Source organism: Chiloscyllium plagiosum, chromosome 38 (assembly GCF_004010195.1).
Source record: "Chiloscyllium plagiosum isolate BGI_BamShark_2017 chromosome 38, ASM401019v2, whole genome shotgun sequence".
In the NCBI taxonomy this organism is placed as follows: Eukaryota; Metazoa; Chordata; class Chondrichthyes; order Orectolobiformes; family Hemiscylliidae; genus Chiloscyllium; species Chiloscyllium plagiosum.
The window spans coordinates 17,594,060-17,613,665 of NC_057747.1; the positions used below are offsets into that span (position 1 = coordinate 17,594,060).

Consider the following 19,606-nt stretch of genomic DNA (forward strand, 5'->3'; position numbering starts at 1 on the left):
ACCAATTAACCTCAATAATAAGAAAAATGATGCACATTCAGGAACTTCTTGAACTTCAATTTGGTTTGAATCTCAAAACATAAGAGTTCAAGTATGTTCTAATGAACTTAGAAATCTTACAGTTGCCTTTACTGAATAATATTGAATGATTCCACCATGTTTAAATACATGTCTAAAGTGTTTTAGACAATAGACAATAGGTGCAGGAGTAGGCCATTCAGCCCTTCGAGCCTGCACCACCATTCAATATGATCATGGCTGATAATTCCGAATCAGTATCCTGTTCCTGCCTTATCTCCATAACCCTTGATTCCACTATCTTTGAGAGCTCTATCCAACTCTTTCTTAAATGAATCCAGAGACTGGGCCTCCACTGCCCTCTGGGGCAGAGCATTCCACACAGTCACCACTCTTTGGATGAAGACGTTTCTCCTCATCTCTGTCCTAAATGGTCTACCCCTATTTTTAAGCTATGTCCTCTGGTTCGGCACTCACCCATCAGCGGAAACGTGTTTCCTGCTGCCAGAGTGTCCAATCCTTTCATAATCTTATACGTCTCAATCAGATCCCCTCTCAGTCTTCTAAACTCAAGGGTATACAAGCCCTTTGTATATTAATGAAAGATAATCAGTGCCTCATTGGTAAAACCGGCAGAAATTTTCCCTAAATGTGCAGCCGTTTTCTATTGCTATTTTGATTTTTCTCTACAGGACAAAAGCTCATTCAAACAGTTTGATCTGAAAAATATATTTAAATAGAATGGTGGCTGGTGAAAAATCTAATACTGAATTTCTTCCAAGCAAAGATGATCTTGAATATTTTTGATTTTATTATAGATGAGATAAATGTCACTTGCAGAATAAATACTGTAATTCACAATTTAAGACAGTAATATGTTGTCTCAACATACATTTCTACGAGTGAAAGCTAAATTCTGAAAGTTTACTGCATGGTCCTAATTTACTTCCTGGCTGACTGGGGTGGTTGAGAGGTGGGACATGGTGTGGGATAAAAAAAAGTCTTCTACTGAAAAAATCCTTAAATTATCATGCTCTATTTTTCCAATAAACTCCCACCTCTCTCAGGAGAAAATATTTCTTTTGTTTGTAGATTAACAAAATCAATAACAAAAGCTAGTAACCTATAGGATTAAACATCAAGTCAGTGCCTCTCATTATGTACTGACAAAGGTTCTAATTGTGATTCACTGAGTGTTTTCCACTGTCCCTGTGTTGGCATTTAGTGAGGAACGAGCTACTGTAATTGATTTTTGTTCATCATGAATCATCTATATATGGTATCTTTTTTCTTTCTTAATTACAAGTATAACTAAATGTACTGTATTTCTCAAGAAAACAGAGCAGTTGTATTACAATACTTTATTTCATTCAGTACCACAAAAGTGTGTGCCTTGCAAAATCATAGAGAGGAAAACTGAATAAATCTCTCAATACATTTTTTAATATCTTGCCTGAACAGAATTGATCATAATGCATAAAATGACTGAGCAGTATATTTTTGTCTTCTCACACTCAACTTTCATGTTTGTATTTTAGTTAAACATTACTGTGTTAAAAAAAAGTTTAAAATATGCAGTTTACTTGCAAAACCATCCAAGAGAAAAACATACATAAGACCTTATTGATGTCATAAATGATAGTGATGGGGAAAACATGAGAAATGAACAGATTGTTTGGGCAGTATTTGCCAGCAGTTTAAGAAGAGCATTTCTCTGGAATGACAGCCAACTGTGTGTTCATAAAGATTGGTTTCATTCAATCTAAAATGCCATGCCCCCAAAAGCTTGAAGATTGAAAGATGTGTCCAACATGTCCTGCAGCTCTGTGAGGTGAGTGTTCTTATTACCTGTGGCAGGGGCTGCTGAAGGGTCACGTCCAACATACCTATACATAAAAGAATAGATCTATTTAAAGAGACTGAAACTTGATGTGAATGTAAATATAAAATATAAGTTCTTTACCTGAAATCCTACTTGTTACCCTAAAACATTATGAAATTTCAAATCTACTTTTCAAGGTATTTGGGGATCTAGATAAACAAATAACACCGGTCACCTGGATTCTAAATAAATTAATTGGTAAGCATGCTTTAAATTGAAGACAGCTTGAAAAATGACTAAGTGAAATTCCATATTAAGTTTCAGATGCTGACTAAATAACCCTGGTAAACATTAATATTTGCAACTGCTTGCAAGAGAAAGCCCAGTACAATAACTGTGCTGATATAAAATAAAGGCAGGTCTGGCAGCATCTGCACAGAGAAGAAGCAGAGTGAATATTTCAAGTCAAAAATGACTCATAATACCTCTGCTCCTGAAATTCCTACTAAAAATTGACAAAAGCATGTTAAACATTTGTCTGGTTTATCTTTTTCTCATGGTATGGTAACAGCAATTTGCATTTAACACATTATCACATTAAAAAATGACAAAGCTTTTTGCATGGGGAGAAGAGGTAGAAGCTGAACAGCAAGTAAAGAAATTTAATTAGCATTGAGAAACTATTTTGTCCAACAGACTTGAAAAGTGTTCAATAAATAACTAAACATACAAGATCGCTCTCTATCTCTAATATTCTAAATTTTTCCAGGACAGAACCAACAATAATCAGACATTTTACACTTGAATATTTGGCACAAATACGATATTTAAATCTTGATTTACATCTGATAATTCCAGATACAAATTGTTCAAGTAGAGGCATAGCTTTGTCTGTGATGCTAGTCCAAGTAACCTATTCACATCACACTTATTCATGTCTTACAGGATTAACAAGTGAGATAAAAATCTCTCTCAACTTTCTTATCTCCTATAAAAACTATTTCAATTCTGAGTCTCTCAATACAACTCAAGTTGGAAATAGTCTTTCCCACTTCTCTTCAAACTCCTCCCGAACTGCAGCAATACCGGACAGTGAAGCTGCACCAAAGACAGCTGTTGTCTTTAGGTTATGATAAATTTCACATGATTTTATGACAAATCTCGGCAATAAGGAAAAAAAAAAGAAACAAAGAAATCTTGTATTTATAGGCCAACTCATTACATCTTTCAGATCATCTTTTGAATCACTCTTTGACAAAGGGTGGAATATTCCCATCCCAACATCTCTGCTGCAGTCCTGCTTCAGTGGGAACACATTGGTTTGTTGAAATGACAGGCAACTAGAAGCTCAGGGTCACTTTTTCAGACAGAATGTAGGCGTTCTGCAAAACGGTTATCCAGTGTATGTTTCTGGTCGGCTTCAGTGCAAGGTCAAAGAACATTATCTCATTGACCACTTAGAGACCCTGCATCTCTAGGACTCAACATTGAATTCATTAACTTTACAGCCTGATTCTATCCTTGCGTGTTTTTCACCCTCCCATATCCTGCTATGATATCAGCTTCTCTTAGCCAACAATTCTGATGAAGTGTCATAGGACTCGGAATATTAACTCTACTCTCTTCCCACAATTCTTGCCAGACCTGCTGAGTTTCACCAGCAATTTCTGTTTTTAAAACAGAGTGGATACCAGACAACTTGTCTTATCTGCCTTTGTTGCAGCTCATGGAATGTCTGTGGCTGCACCTACTCCTTCTGCACAAGGTCCCTGCTTGTTCCATGGCCACAATTCTCCTTGACCTTTCATTCCAGCAATGAGACATCAGCAAAGCATCAGCCTCACCACACTACTATGTCTGCTCTCATATCAACTCAGCCACTATTTCAGGACTTCAACACTCTACTCTGGAGTGGAGGAACACTTACGAGATGCATGCTTCTGCCAGGTGACTTGCAGTAAGGGACAGCGAGGCACCTCATAGATCTAGACAGGATAGTCTAGGACTAACTTTCAGACAGGGATCTTACGGGTCTTAATTAACTTTTTAAAAATTATGTAAAAGCTGCCAGCCTTTGTGGTTTAGCTTGCTTTTTTACTTAGCACACAAGGTTAAATAATGAGTGACAACCTGCTAGTCTCTGTAGTCTAGCATGCTTTTCATTTAGTGCATAAGGTTAAATAATGAGTGACAAGCTGCCAACCTCTGTGTTTCTTGAAGAGGAAGTGGGAGTACTAAAGAGTAAATGCATTAGTCAGATGGGAGGGATGGACCAGTTGCTATACAGCAGCATGCTATATCAATGTCAGAGCTGCAGCATATGCCAGTGGCTTACATGGCAAACACACTGCATGTGCTTTATATAAATGGCAATATGTTAAGTCAAAGGAGAAAACAGCTGAGCGTGAAGAAGGCAGACTACAGTCAATCATGCGATACCGTGACAATCAGTCAAGAACAGGGTAAATAGACAAGGTCTTTTCCCCCCGGGTGGGGGAGTCCAAAAGTAGGTTTAAAGTGAAAGGGGAAATATTTAAAAGGGACCTAAGGAGCAATTTGTTTCACACCGAGGGTAGTGCGTGTATGGAATGAGCGAGCTGCCAGAAGAAGTGATAGAGGCTGGTACAATTGCAACAGTTAAAAGGTATCTGAATGGATGTATGAACAGGAAGGGTTTAGAGGGACATGGGCCAAATGGGACTATATTTATTTAAGATATCTGATTAGCATGGATGGGTTGGACCAAAGAGTCTGTTTCTGTGTATCTCTATGACTCTATGAGGTTTACCAGAATACAGTACAGGGTACTGGCCATAGTCAGTCGGACACCTAATCCTAAATGGGTCTGGGAATTCATCTCCTTGAGCCATAATCATTTCTGGAGAACAAGTCCAACAAGTCCAGAGGTTACATGGAGGTCGTTCACGATGCTGTTTTAACATCAGTGTGGGGCTATGGAGTAGTCAGCTGGAGATGTCCTGCCAAATGGGCCGGCACGATGTTCAGTGGTTAGTACTGCAGCCTCACAGTACCAGGGACCTGGGTTCAATTCCAGCCTTGGGCAACTGTCTTTGGGGAGTTTGCACATTCCCCCTGTGTCTGCATGGGTTTCCTCCCACCATCCAAAGATGTGCAGATTAGGTGAATTGACCGTGCTAAATTGACCATGGTGTTCAGGGATGTGTAGGTTGATTGTATTAGTCAGGGATAAATGTAGAGTAATAGGGTAAGGGAATGGGTCTGGGTGGGTTACTCTTCGGAGGGTCGGTGTGGACTTGTTCGGCCAAATGGCCTGTTTCCACACTGTCGGGATTCTATGATTCAAATCAGTCCAGGACATGAGACATGGTCAATAATGTAGATTAGACCAAATAGTCAGGGGACTTATCAGGAGCAGTCCATAGCATGCTGGGAAAAGAGGGCACATCAAGACTGGGATGGGCTGCATCGCACTGGGTCACTGAGAGAATAGTTATTGTAGTGGGGGGATTTGCACATTTTTGGGTGGGACCTCATAGTAAAATGGAGGGGACTGGAAGCTCTTGAAGCTGAGTGGTGGGCAGGCATCAAACAAGTAGCAGCTACTCTTGCCTCTAAACGAAGAGGGTGTAGGACCAACAAAGGCATCAGAATGGCCAGAGTTACAGATTCTGAGAGTAAATTGAAGACATGAATACTGTTTCAAAATGTTCACCTGGCAGAACTGGTAAAGTCCTGCAGGATGTGGCTACTGGAGCAGATCTGCAGCAGGTGGTGAAAGAACTAACAAGAGGGAAAAATATGCTTGACGTCACCCTCACCAATCTATCTGTCACAAACACATCCAACCATGAGAGTACTGGAAGGAATGACCACCGCACAGTCTTGTGGACAGCAAGTCCTGTTTTCATATAGATCACAGTCTCCATCGTGTAATGTGGTACCATCACTGTGTAAAATTGAATAGGCCTCAAACAGACCTAGCCACTCAAAACTGGTCATTCATGAGGTGGTGTGGACCATTAGCAACAGCACGGCCTAGCATATACCATCTGCCATTACGATCAGGCTAAGAGATCAAACCTGGTTCAATGAAGAGTGCAGGAAAGTATACCAGGAGCAACACCAGGCATAGAAAAAATATGGTGTCAACCTGGATGTAGGTGAAATGTGGGATCAATAGTAATCTTCTTAGAATGAACATGTGACAATCAAGACATTAACTTGGAGGGCCATTCAACAGCAGGACAAAGCAATGGATTTCAGAGCCTGAGAGGCTAGGGATTACTTGTAGCCACCTGCTTCCAGGACGGCACAGCTGGGTTTAGACTTTGTGAATCTGTTGCTCAACTGGCAAACAGTCCTGCTTGGGGTGCAAAGCACATGTGGACCTGCACATTTTATGCTCCTTGACCTTTTATGAATCATTATCCCAATTAATATGCCTGGTACCATCAAATGATCCCACTTTAAATTATCTACTTGCTGACAGTGCACTCCCTTGAAAATCTCACACATAAGAACAATGTCTTTCTATAGAGATGAGTGGATATATTACAAATTCCACATTCTCATGCATAAGGTGGGTGCAAATGTGGAATGATGTGGTAGGCTAACCCCAGCACATTCTGTGAACATTGCTGTTGTTCATATTAATGCAATTAATGTTATGGCTCAAGGATCCATGACATTTGAGATTATTTATATATAAATAGTTGCTAACTTACAGGCAGATGAGCAATGCTCGGCAACTGCCACTTCTTACAAACTTTGGATGTATTAAAAAGCTGCTCATTTCTCACATGATTATGACTTAACTGGGTCTTACTACAGAAAACATATGAGTGCATATCTAGCAGCTGCTCAGTGTTCTTTAAAGTAATTTTCCTTTAAAGCGATACTTGATTGAGGAGTAAGTATTGGGCATATTAGCGGCACTGACTCCACTGCTCCTCTTTGAAATGTGTCACAGGATCTTTTAGGTCACCTGGTAAGAGGTGGCAGATGGGGTTTTTGTTTTATCATCGAAAGGATTGTACCCGACTGTCTCAATATCACACTGAGAATAGCAGTACACATTTCGTGTTTGCGTTTCTGATCTTTTGTACAGAAGCCCCTAACAAGACACAAATGCTATCAATAAAAGCCATGGCTGACAGATGACAAATTGTAGTTTTACAAGTTGTGCCATCAGCTGTATGTGCTACTTGAACCAAAGCCAGGCACACTTTTATTGTCTTTTTTCCTACCATTTATCTTTCTTTTTCTACATCAACATATTTAGAAAATGTAATTAAAAATAACTAATCTACATACTTACCAAATAGGCCTTTTGAACTGTACCGTCACTCTGAAACGAGGCCTCACATAGTCATAGTAGCCAATGTTTTTGTGCTCTTCTTGGCACCAAATGAGCTCAGCATTAGGATATTTGTCAATTTCCATTTTTAACATATCAAAGGGGAATGGTGATATCTGCAAAAAAGAAATGGGGACAGCAGAATAGAGATCAAAATGTGGGAAAAAATTCAAGTGAGAAACTGAAATGTTCTCATGCTACCCTAGGTGCGACACAGAGATGTTTCTGAAAAAAGGCCCAAAACAATTTTGCTGTTCATACAACTTGCATATCTACAAAAGGTAATTATTTGGAAGACTAATTATTTAAATTAAAAAAATGAGTTTAATGGTGACCAGTAAAACATTACCAATTGCTGTAAAAACTCACCTGGCTCACTAATTTTCTTTAGGGAAGGAAAATTTGGTGTGGCCTACATGTGACTTCAGATTCACAGAAAGGTGGCTGACCCTTAAATGTCCTCTGAAATGGCCTAGCAAGCCAGTCAATTGTCAAACCACTACAAAGTATTCGGCCAAGCTTGAATCTTGTCCATGCATTTTCGCCTCAGTACCTGATGAGTCATGAATGATGCCGAACATTGGCAAACACCCCCACAACCAGACTTTATGATGGAAGGGAAGTCATTGCTGAAACTGTTGAAAATATCTCAGCCCAGGGAACTATCCAGGTGAATTTGTGCAGCGATGTCTGTGGGGTCAGATGATTAACCTTCAACAACTGCAACATTTTTGTGCCAGGTATGACTCCAATCAGCAGAGAATTCTCTACCCACCCCAATTCCCATTAACTTCATTTTTGAAAAGCCTTCTTGATATCACATTTGGTCCAATGGTTTGATACTGTGGCTACAAATGCAGGTCAGATGCTGAGAATACAGTGGTGACTCCTCAAAGACAGTTCACAATCTACAAGGTACAAAAACAGAAATCGCTGAAAAATCTGTGATTTCCGGCAGCATATATGGAGAGAAATCAGAGTTAAGATTTCCAGTCCAGCGACCCTTCTTCAGAACTGATGGTAGCATGGAAAAGGATGATTTTAATCTCAAAAATGAGATTGGGGTGGTGGTTGGGGGGTGCGGGAGTAAACAATAGGTGAAGGTAGAGCCCAAAGAGGGAGAAAAATAGTTGCACAGACAAAGGAGTGGTGAAAGGTCATTCTGGGGGGATGAATAGCTGCTAATGGGAACTATTAGCGGCTGACTATGGGTGGTGTGATGTCAAGGCCTGGTGTGTGGAGGTGGGAGAAAGCACAGGGAAAGGTGCTCAAGCCTTGAAATTGTTGAGCTCAATATAGAGTTCAGAAGGCTGCAGGGTTCCCAAACAGAAAATGAGATGCTGTTCTTCCAGCTTGCACTGAGCTTTACTGGACCACTGCAGCAAGCCTGAGGCAGAGATGTTGGCCAGAGAACATGGTGGTGTGTTGAAGTGGCAGCAACTAAAAGCTCACAACCTTTTCTGTAGGTGTATGTGAAGTGGACCACATTGTGATCTCCTCTAATTTGGGGAACTGAAGGGCAGACAGGGTAACTTTAATGGGGGCTTGAAGTGATGTCTTCTGCATGAAACAGAAATTGCTTCAGCAATTCATTCTTATGAAATGAGCAACTTTAAATTGACTGACAGTTACACCATTCTTTAAGGTTATTTAATAAAGATTGAAAATGAATAGATCATTTCCCTTTGCAATTCTACTGAAGAAAAGTAAACAAACCCAAGTTTTTGCTTGACTTTTGCTTTCATGGATGGTAAATCATAGATGACAACATGCAAAAGCCCAGCTATAACATTATATCTAGAAATTATGTTTTTGAATGTAATTATAACTAAAAGAATCCTAAGATGTCATTTTTAATATTATTTAGAAAGCCATTTCTGCATGAAATCATAATACTCAGCTCTTTGCTTCACTGTGCACCTTTCAGACATTTACCTGTTCCAATCTAATGATAGCCACCTCCTTCTCCATTTTTCTGTTTATCCTTTCTTTTGCAAGCTCATAGTAAACTTTGCCTGTGCAGAAAATCAGCCTCTTCACATCATCTGGACTTTGAGCTGCTAGCCCTTCATCAGGGATGATACGTTGGAATGCTGTGCCTATAAAATATCAATGGTAAAATGAATACTTTATTTTCTGCACAAGAAGTTACAAGTAATGATTATCTTAGCATGATTCAAAACACAGATCATTATTCATGAAGTTGTGATGCATCATAACTTGCTTTGAGATATTTTTTTAAATAAATAAAAATGCAGGGCTAAATTTTATTGGAAAACAGCTAAGTGTTAATTTTGGTGAGTTTCATTAGAGGGTTTCTCCCTGAGCCCCAGTGAGATTTCTCCTACAATTTTCCAAACCTTGCCTCATTAGCTGTGCACCATCATTCACATCATATGTTCCCTCCCACCACAGGCGGATGAACATGTCACTGCTGTGAATTCTTGACACCAACAGTTGGACCCTAGGTTAAGAAATATCGGTCTGGAGCTATCCTGAACGTTTTCTTCATCTCAAGAATTTCCTTGGACGTGGTGGACAGAGAAAATTGGCATCCACCTTGACAGTAGAGACCTGAAAGTCCTTGTGGTCAGGGTGGTGCAGGGAGGACATCTTATTTCCTCAGAATCAGCAGAGAAGACCACATTACCAGACACCAGCAGTCTCTTCAAGACTGTCACCTGGATCAGTGTAATTTCTACAGCCTGAAGGAATGCCCAGTAATGTCACAACAAAGACAATGATTTTCTGCACTGTGTGAGGGTAAGTGCAACCATCTCTCTGCACACTCACTGTAACTCTCCCACTGCACCCATCTCCCATCAAGGTTCATGCTCTATCAATTTTACTATTTCATGTGACATCCTTACTCACTCAATCATCAACTTTCAATCCCCTCAGACTACAATGACCTCTAAGTTGCCTACATACTCATTCAGGGCACATCACTACCATTATTCCACCTGCACTAGCACTAACAACTGTGCCACCCACTTTCAACTCACTCAATCCCTCTCTTTGTCTCATTCCAGAAGAGAACAACACTCAATAGGGCAGAAAAAAACCATGATGGATGGTGTGGTGTCCAACAGTTGTCTTCTCACCTCTATAAAGATTGAGACCAAGATTTGGACTCCACACCATAGATCAACTTACAAGATATTCAGCATTTCGTGATCACAGGAATCTTTCACCTGTAATTGTGAATATCTGTTTAATGTTATTACCCTTTGAAGAGTCTCACACAGCACAAAAGTGTAAATTCCTCTCTCACGTACCCACCCATCTGCATGTGAAGGCAGCCATTTTCATCTCCTTTGCACACTTGCTGTTTGGCTGACAATGGAAGGACTAGCAGTTGTACTTCATGGATTGAGTCACAGACTCAGCCTCGCAGTTTAGGTGAACTCTCAAATCTTTGTAATCCCTTCCCGGTTGATCTCCCATTCAAACCCAATGGCTTTGATCTTCACCATGTTTCTACCCAACTTACTTATTTAACATGATTTGGAGATGCCGGTGTTGGACTGGGGTGTACAAAGTTAAAAATCACACAACACCAGGTTATAGTCCAACAGGTTTAATTGGAAGCACACTAGCTTTCGGAGCGACGCTCCTTCATCAGGTGATTGTGGAGGGCTCGATCGTAACACAGAATTTATAGCAAAAATTTGCAGTGTGATGTAACTGAAATTATACATTGAAAAATTGATTGTCCGTTAAGCCTTTCCATCTGTTAGAATACAGTGAATACAGTTAGAATACACTATCACTGTATTCTAACAGATGAAAGGCTTAACGGACAATCAATTTTTCAATGTATAATTTCAGTTACATCACACTGCAAATTTTTGCTATAAATTCTGTGTTACGATCGAGCCCTCCACAATCACCTGATGAAGGAGCGTCGCTCCGAAAGCTAGTGTGCTTCCAATTAAACCTGTTGGACTATAACCTGGTGTTGTGTGATCTTTAACTTTGTACTTATTTAACAGTTCATCTCCCAACTTTACTGCAAATTGCAGGCATATTGCATTACCATGGCAAACATAATAATGCACTGTCCCCAGATTGAAGACAGGGTGGTGCTAATCGTTGATGAACACTCTTCCCATGTTTTGTTTTTCCATGCACTACTATCTCCTTACTTTATGTTGAGTTGCCTTCCTTCATAATGTTTTTTTCTCTGCATCCCAGTGTGCTGCCTCTAACAATAAGGGCCCCTCATGACCGTCTGTTGAATTCTGATGAACGGACACCTAGGACTGCCCAACGCCTATGCCTTTAAACAACTTGGATGGTGAGCCTCAACTTATGACTCACCAGACCCCTGAATGATCTCTGTGCAACTTCCTGGTAGATTTATTACACACCCCTCAACCCAGACTGGTTGCGCTAGACCTACACATCTGGCTGAGGACAACTCCCTAGACTGCAGAACTGCATTGTAAGTGGATTGGAGATGTGCCATGAGTGTGCGTTCAGGCCTGTACTTATCTGATGCCACTGTATACGTGGGGAAGGAAAGTATGTGTGGTTGCTGCCCATGGAGCCTTTCCTGAGATGTTGGTGACTGCTGTTTTTTGAATGTTAGAGGACACCCAGACCATGACTGCACAGGTAGCTGACTGACCAAGTCCAAGCCCCTGGACTATGTCTTTGATTTATTATGCCTGTAACTCCTGACTGAAGTGTCTCCTCTAAATTGATTGAGAATTACTTCTCTTAGCCTTTGAGACCTGGTCATTTGGTAGATGCACATGCAATATGTTTGCCATGCTAAAAAACAAGGCAAGACAAAACAGCAATGAAAGCAGGCACAAAGTGAGTGAATAAACATGGAGATCTGAGACACAGCCTGCTCAAATCCATGATGCCTGCCCTTGTGTACAAAGTATCCTGACAGCAGTATTCCTATGAAAGGTACCAGTGTGCTCCAAATTGCAGAACTGTATTGTATGTGGATTGGAAATTTGCCATGATCTTGCACAGAGGGTGGTACATGTCCAGTGCCAACATTCAGAGATGTGGGTGACTGGTGTCCAAGGTTGAGGACAGGAGAAGCAAATGGAGAACTGGAGTTGCCAAGAGACCATTCTTGACTTTCATATTAGGAATTGCTGGGAGAATGGGAATCCACATATGAATGAAATAGGTTTAGGTAATAATGAGATGTTAATACATGCAAATGGATGCAAATATGCTTTTTGCAACTCACTAGCGAGATTTTTGTCTCGCTGTTCATGTTGGAGGATCGAACATTTTGCTCTTGACATCGAGAATCTCATTACTGCCAATCTCAACTTTCTCGCCAATTCCCATTTCGTTCAGAGGCTGGCAAGTATCCACCCGCAGTTTCCAACATGTAAAATCAATATAGACTGGTCATCTGATGTTATACTCCAATATTAGCACTTTTTTTTTTAAATCTAAGAATTCCAACTCATACAAGTAATTGTAAAGAACTGTATTAAAAGATGTCTGAAGTATAAGGTTAATTGCTTATCTTACACTGACATAACCAATCTTTGGTGGTGTCAGTGGAAATATTATCAAGATACAGCACTTCTGCAGTTGAAATCTGTGGCAAATATACAAGTGTACCAGAACAAAATTTGAAATGTTAAAATGTGCTGGCAGTGGTATGATCAGGATCTCTATGGACATTAAAAAGACTTTCAGCATAATAAGCTGAGTTGAATTGAAAATTTTGTCCCAAGGTTAAAAACAAATGTTTTCCAAATTTGTTGCAAATTGGTTTTATTAGAATTTTCACACTGCATTATGTTGTTCTACATTTAAATATTTGTTATCCTAAGCACAACCACTATAGATGCATGAAACTTGAAGTTTGACTTGCTTTTTAAAGTAATTCCAATTGTTCAAAATAAGATTGCCCACAGATGTTACACAGAAATGACAGCCAGGCTACTAAGACCCCTCGGAATCCTAGTAGCACACAAGCCCACCAACACTCTCAAACAAAAACTAACAAACTTAAAAGACCCAGTACAACCCATGGACAAAACCAATGACATCTACAAAATTCCATGCAAGGACTGCCACAAACACTACGTAGGACAAATAGGAAGAAGGTTAGCCACCAGGATACACGAACACCAGCTAGCCACAAAAAGACTCTCTCCCTCGTAGCCCTACACACGGATGAAAAAAAAAACACCATTTCGACTGGGACAACACATCTATCCTGGGACAGGCTAAGCAAAGACATGCCAGAGAATTCCTAGAGGCCTGGCACTCTAACCACAATGCCATAAACAAACACATAGATCTAGATGCCATCTATCAACCCCTCAGAAAACGAACAGGAAATGACATCACCACAAGCCCCAGGAACCCCATCCAGGAGAAAGATATAAATAGAAAGCAGGAGACAACAGCTTCACTTCACTTGAGGTCGCCACTGATGATGTCACCTAGCCAGGTAATGAAACGTCTGGATATCAAACATACAGCTCAGTGAGGTAAAAACAATGACTGCAGATGCTGGAAACCACATCACCACAAGCCCCAGGAACCCCATCCAGGAGAAAGATATAAATAGAAAGCAGGAGACAACAGCTTCACTTCACTTGAGGTTGCCACTGATGATGTCACCTAGCCAGGTAATGAAACGTCTGGATATCAAACATACAGCTCAGTGAGCAAACCGACACCCTAAATGTTACACTACACATACAAAACTGCACCAGGTTACTGCTGCTTCATGGAGGAATTAATTTTGAATATGGAAATAAGTTTGAGTTGGACCAAAGGATTTATTTCTATGCTGTATGACTCTATAGAAGTTTAATGCAGAAAACAAATTTGCCTAGATAGTTGACGAAACTTCTCCCATTCCTCTTTTCTAAATAATACTTCCTAAAGATGCTTGTAAAACTGCAGCTGCTTTGATTCTTCATTTTTAAAGAGCAAAATTTACCTGTTTTCATTTCATCAAAATGGGATCTGGCATCTGGATGTCTTAGCAGGGATTTTGGCGTGAGGATTATTAACTGAAACAGGACAAAAGTCAGAAGTGTAAAACATCGATACTTTATGTAAAAATGTACATGTCGGTGACATTTACAGAAGCAATTAGTAAACCACATGTTTAATTAAAGTCCTGAGAAGGTTTTCTTAAAATAATTTTCTCTTAAATTATAACTGATTAGGAGGGTAAAATAATAATAAACGTGTTTATACCGGCTTTCTAAATGGTAGCAGAATCTGCCTTCTTAACACGTGAAAGTAGTTTGCTGGTGTGGAGCAGTTTACTATAATCCAATTGCAGTCAAACAGTTGCTTTACTTCGAATTCTTCAGTATATTCCTAAATTAAAAAGTCATATCTTTTAAAAAATTCAGGCAGAAATCATGTTGCAAAATATTTACAACTTTTCTTCAGAAATATTCAACCTACTTAAGACAATTGTTAATCTTCATACTTTCATAAAACCAACATTATGATCACTTTAAATTCATTCAGGGGATGGCTGAATAGGTTACTCCACATTCCTGCCTACCCCTGAAAACGTGTCATGCCCTTGTTTATGAAGAATCTATTTAACTAACCAGTTTGCCATGTCACGTGAGCTAGCTCTGCTTTCATACTATCGTAATTGTTTATTTTTCAAGCTTAAAATACCAGTCTTAGAACCAGACAATAGGTAATTATATCTGAAGTCCTGCTTCTTAATTTGGCATATAGCTTCTCTTCCTGCCATTGCAGAGTCTCTTTCCATGTCTTGTCAATGTTGATTATCTGAATGAACCATGGTGGTTCCTTATCCTCCCACTCCAAGCTCCTCTCCAGTCCTGAGCGGATGTCCTGGACCATGGTATCGCGCAGGCAAAGTGATCTCCCGGAGTTCCTCATTATACTGTCCCTGAATACTACTATATCCTTTTTGATCCCTTCACTTGAACAGTTTTCTGTGCACATTGCCATTGTCAATTCACTCATGTATCCTGCAACCCTTATTCTCATCCAAACAAGCTAAAAGAACCTTAAACCTGATGGACAACTGCAAAGGTTGTGAAACCTGCTCCTCTGGATACTGCTGATTGTCTGTCTCAGAGTCTTCCTCTCATCTGCTCCTCTATGCATTTTTTTGAAGTAAACACTCCAGTAAAAGCATACAGCAGTATTACACTGAACTAAACTTTTTCTTAAGATTGTACCTTAAATTCTTGACCAAAGCTATCAAAATTTATGCTTACTGAATTGAAAGTCAGGAGACTCACCTTAACAACCATGAAAACAATATATTCATATTAGTATCTTGTCATGAATTACCTTTTGTAATTTGTTTCATTCTCCATTTTTAAACATAGATAAAAAAAACACATGACACAATCTTGCTGTTATTTTACATTAATAGCACAAAAATGTTGCGGCACAAGGAGAAAATCACCAAAAAAATTTGAAACCATCTAGGAAACAGTTTGGTCAAAACAATGATTACTACCATTGCGAATGGAGTGACTTGTCTAATGCAATCAAGTACATTGTTTTGCACTGAACAAGCATTGTGGTTAATTAATCTGGTTTTGCAACAAAGGTACAATCTGCAAAGACTATCTGTTGCTATGGTTTATAATTGGTACCTGCCAACAGCTTTTGAATGACCTTAACTGAACATAAACAGCTGAATGCTTTGGTCCATAACCACAGAACAAAAAATAACACATAAAAGAAATAAAACACAAATCTAAGAGTTTCCTTTTCCTTCAATAATTTTATTTTGTAAAATGGTTCAGTGCTTGAAAACAGCAAAGAGCATTGCAATTCTGAATTGCAATAACTAACGTCTATCAATTCAATTTAATTTAAATCTTCTAGAAAAATGTATACAGCCTGGTGCTGTTGTGGAACAGTGGTAGTGTCCCTACCTCTGAGCCTGAAGATCTGGGTTTAAGTCCTACTTGTACCAAAGGTGTGTCGTAACAATGCTTAGCACAGTTTACAGTATATAGATTTTTGAAGACGTACCTTTTGAGAAAAAAATGCTGAAGCAATTCAAACTTGAGGTTGAAATGGTATACAAAAATGCAATTTAGTTGAAATTTTTTTTAACTATGATATACAGCATGACAGCTTAAACTAAAAACTGTATTTGTGTAATATATCTAAAACTGAAATTTTTCCCCCCCTTTGCAGGTTGCTCACTGAATTAGAATGCCTCCCTTCAATGGAACGGAAGAAAAGTCTACATCATCGCCACGTCTGAACCCAGGTTTGAAGCTTGTTGAGCAGGACTAAATTCATCCCAACTATTTTCGAAATATGGAACATTAGGAATGGGTAATGTTCAGCAACTTGACTGGTAAAGGATGAATGTTAAACAAAGTTCAAGTGACTCCAAAATTTCCAGTTAGTGAATCAACATTTGCCTTCTTTTACAAAACAGCAAAATACTGCAAACGCTGAAAATCTGAAATAAAAAAGGAAATTCTGGAAAGATTCAGCAGGCCTAACAGCATCAGTATATTGAGAAACAAAGTAAAGAGGTGGAATTGTTCAGACCACCCAATGGTTTTAGCAGGGGGGTAGATAATTGAATTGGGCAAGAGGCCGCAATTCAATTTCCCAATGGCATGTTGAAGTGTTAGCATTAGGTTCTCAGAATCTTTCAGGTGGGTCAGCTTTTCCTTCATGGACGGGAACCTGTTTTGCATTTTGGAAATAAACACAAAACACTGGAGAAACTCAGCAGGTTTGGCAGCATCTGTGGAGAGACAGAGTTAACATTTAGAATCCAATGTGAAACAGTTACTGTTTCTCTCTCCACAGATACTGCTCGACCTGCTGGGTTTCTCCAACATTTAATGTTTGTTGCTGATTTCCAGCAGCAGTATTCTTCTATTTCTATTTGCAGTTGTTAAAATATTTCTTTAAAATTCGGTCGTGGAATGTGGCGTTTCTGATTGGGCCAGTATTTATTACCCATTCCTAGTTAACGTTGTGAAGGTGTCAGTGAGCTGCTTTCTCAAACCATTGCAATCCATTTGGTGCAGGCATGGATTGTTTAGAAGCTGAGGAGTTGTCAATAATGATGAATGTTGTGCCATCGTTGGCAGACATCTGTACTTCTGACCTTATGATGAAAGGTAGATCATTGATGAAGCAGATAAAGATGCATGGGCCAAGGACACTGCCCTAAGGATCTCATGCAGAGATGTCCTGGAGCTAAAATGATTGACTTCCAACCACCACAATCACCTTCCTTTGTGCCAGGTATGACTCCAACCAGTGTGGAGTTTTCCCCTGATTCCCACTGACTCCAGTTTTGGGGAAGCTCCTTGATGCCAAGTTTCGTCAGATATGGCCCTGTTGTCAAGGGCAGTTGCTTTCACCTCAGTGCAGGAATTCAGTGCTTTTGACCAATGCTGTAATTAAATCATGAAGATAGTCATCAAATATGATCTGAAGGACAGCGTGAGACCTAATGGAATGAGGAAACAAGTGATGGAGATATTCAGAATTAACTGGTTTTGATATGCTGTACAAATATGAGGAGCTAGTAATCAGTAGGATGATGGCTCTTGTCGTGCAGTGGTAGTGACTTAGGAGGCTCTGAGCCAGAAGGCCTGTGTTCAAGTCCCAGTTGCTCTAGTGGTGTGTTACAACATCGTGTACCAGGTTCAATTTTTAAAAAGTAATCAATAGGGTTTCAGTTTCAAGGAGTGTGGCTAAATGAAATAAAGTTCTCATATAAAAGTGTGGAATTTAATTCTGTCTCAATGCAGTATTTTTTCAGAGTATAGCAATGAATACTTGTCAATATCCCAACCTGCAGGAATTATGTTCATGGATACAATCTTGTTATGCAAAAATGATTGCTTAGATGAGATATATACCTGGCAGGTTATACTTCTGCTTCCAACTCCAGAGAAGACAACCTTCTTCAGTTACTTGCCTCCTTCATAACCGAGCATCTCTTTGCACAAATGCTTATAGGATTTATGTTAATTAGTTCATAAGAAGACTTAGCCATATGCTGTCCAGTTTGTTATCATTAAACACAAGGTTAGGGATGAAGCCTGTTAGGCTGGCAAGTCTTCCCAAGTGAGGCAGCCACACTGGCTGACACCAACAAACCTGACTAGAACAAACAAGCTGGGTTGAATTCAGCTCAACTCTAAAGTCATTCTTTTGTGGTTATGTCCTCATCCCACACAATTCTTTAGTGAAAAGCAATCAGGTATCTACATTTTCCTAGGCATGATGGAAGATCAGTGATGGAATGGTTCATGAGCTGCTGAGTGTTGTAACTCTGTGTATGTTTTAAGTATGAACCCTATGGTTGTGAGAGAGGTGGTGTCTCTATGATACCAGTAACGTAACATTGGTAGTTGAATGAAGTGGCAGATGTTGATCGCATATGAGGCATCTGATGGGAATAACTGGTGCCAAACTTCCATGTGACAGTCCTCTGTGGTGGCAACCTTACAATGTTAACTTTGAGATTGTGACATAATGAGTTGAACAGACAGTGGTACATTCCCTGGCGGAATGAAGTATCTTGTGGCACTGGAGCAAAATTGTTGAGCCACCTATGCACTGACCTCTTAGACAGCTCTGTTCAGGCTGTCTTTGTCAGTCAGAAACCCATTCTTGCCAACTCTAGGGAAAAGCTCTTCCCTTCTTTCCTGAACAGTCTTCAGGAGAACCTTGATGCAGGTTTCATTAAAGTTTGATGCTGCTTTTTTGATGGGTCTCTGACATCTCCAGTGAGGGGCAGAGGTGATGAGGAAAGGCAGACAGTATGGTGCTGTCCTGGGCCTTTCAAATATGGCATCTGGATACCAGCGTCTAGAATGACCTTATGCTTGAGGACTTCCTGACCACCACTCATCAAAATTGGAACTTGCCATAGAATTGTGCATGCATACTCAAAGAACAGAAAAACACATAACTGGTTGAGAAAACGTGAATCGCCCCAAGTTGAAATCCCTTTCACTTTTATTTCCACTTCCAAATCTAGCCTATAAAACAACACAATTCCATCCTAGGACTTTTGATTAAAAATTTTTCAGTTGTATTCATTAGTTCTCATTTAGGGTGCTAGATAGAATCATAAAGTTATAAAGATGTACAGCATGGAAACAGGCCCTTCGGTCCAACCCGTCCATGCCGACCACATATCCCAACCCAATCTAGTACCACCTGCCAGCACCCAGCCTATATCCTTCAAAACCCTTCCTATTCATAGACCCATCCAAATGCCTCTTAAATTTTGCAACTGTACCAGCCTCCATTATTTCCTCTGGCAGCTCATTCCATACCCGTACCACCCTCTGTGTGAAAAAGTTTTCCCTTAGGTCCCTTTTATACCTTTCCCCCCTCACCCTAAACCTATAGTTTTCCACCCCAGGGAAAAAACTTTGCCTATTTACCCTATCCATGCCACTCATAATTTTGTA

At 39.8% G+C, this 19,606-nt stretch overlaps 1 protein-coding gene across 2 annotated transcripts in view; it reads right to left on the reverse strand.

Annotated features, from left to right (window-relative positions):
• Positions 1-1,364: 1,364 nt before the first annotated feature.
• The window catches only part of ogdhl (oxoglutarate dehydrogenase L), a 98,830-nt gene continuing 80,588 nt past the window's right edge, over positions 1,365-19,606 (reverse strand). For both annotated transcript variants that reach the window (XM_043679035.1, XM_043679033.1), the window contains exons 19-23: positions 14,385-14,510; positions 14,122-14,194; positions 9,114-9,277; positions 7,140-7,294; positions 1,365-1,904 (exon numbers count right to left, since the gene is read on the reverse strand). In XM_043679035.1, coding sequence (XP_043534970.1) covers positions 1,781-1,904; positions 7,140-7,294; positions 9,114-9,277; positions 14,122-14,194; positions 14,385-14,510 — 642 coding nt within the window. In that variant the 3' untranslated portion in view covers positions 1,365-1,780. The remainder of the gene's footprint in view (positions 1,905-7,139; positions 7,295-9,113; positions 9,278-14,121; positions 14,195-14,384; positions 14,511-19,606) is intronic.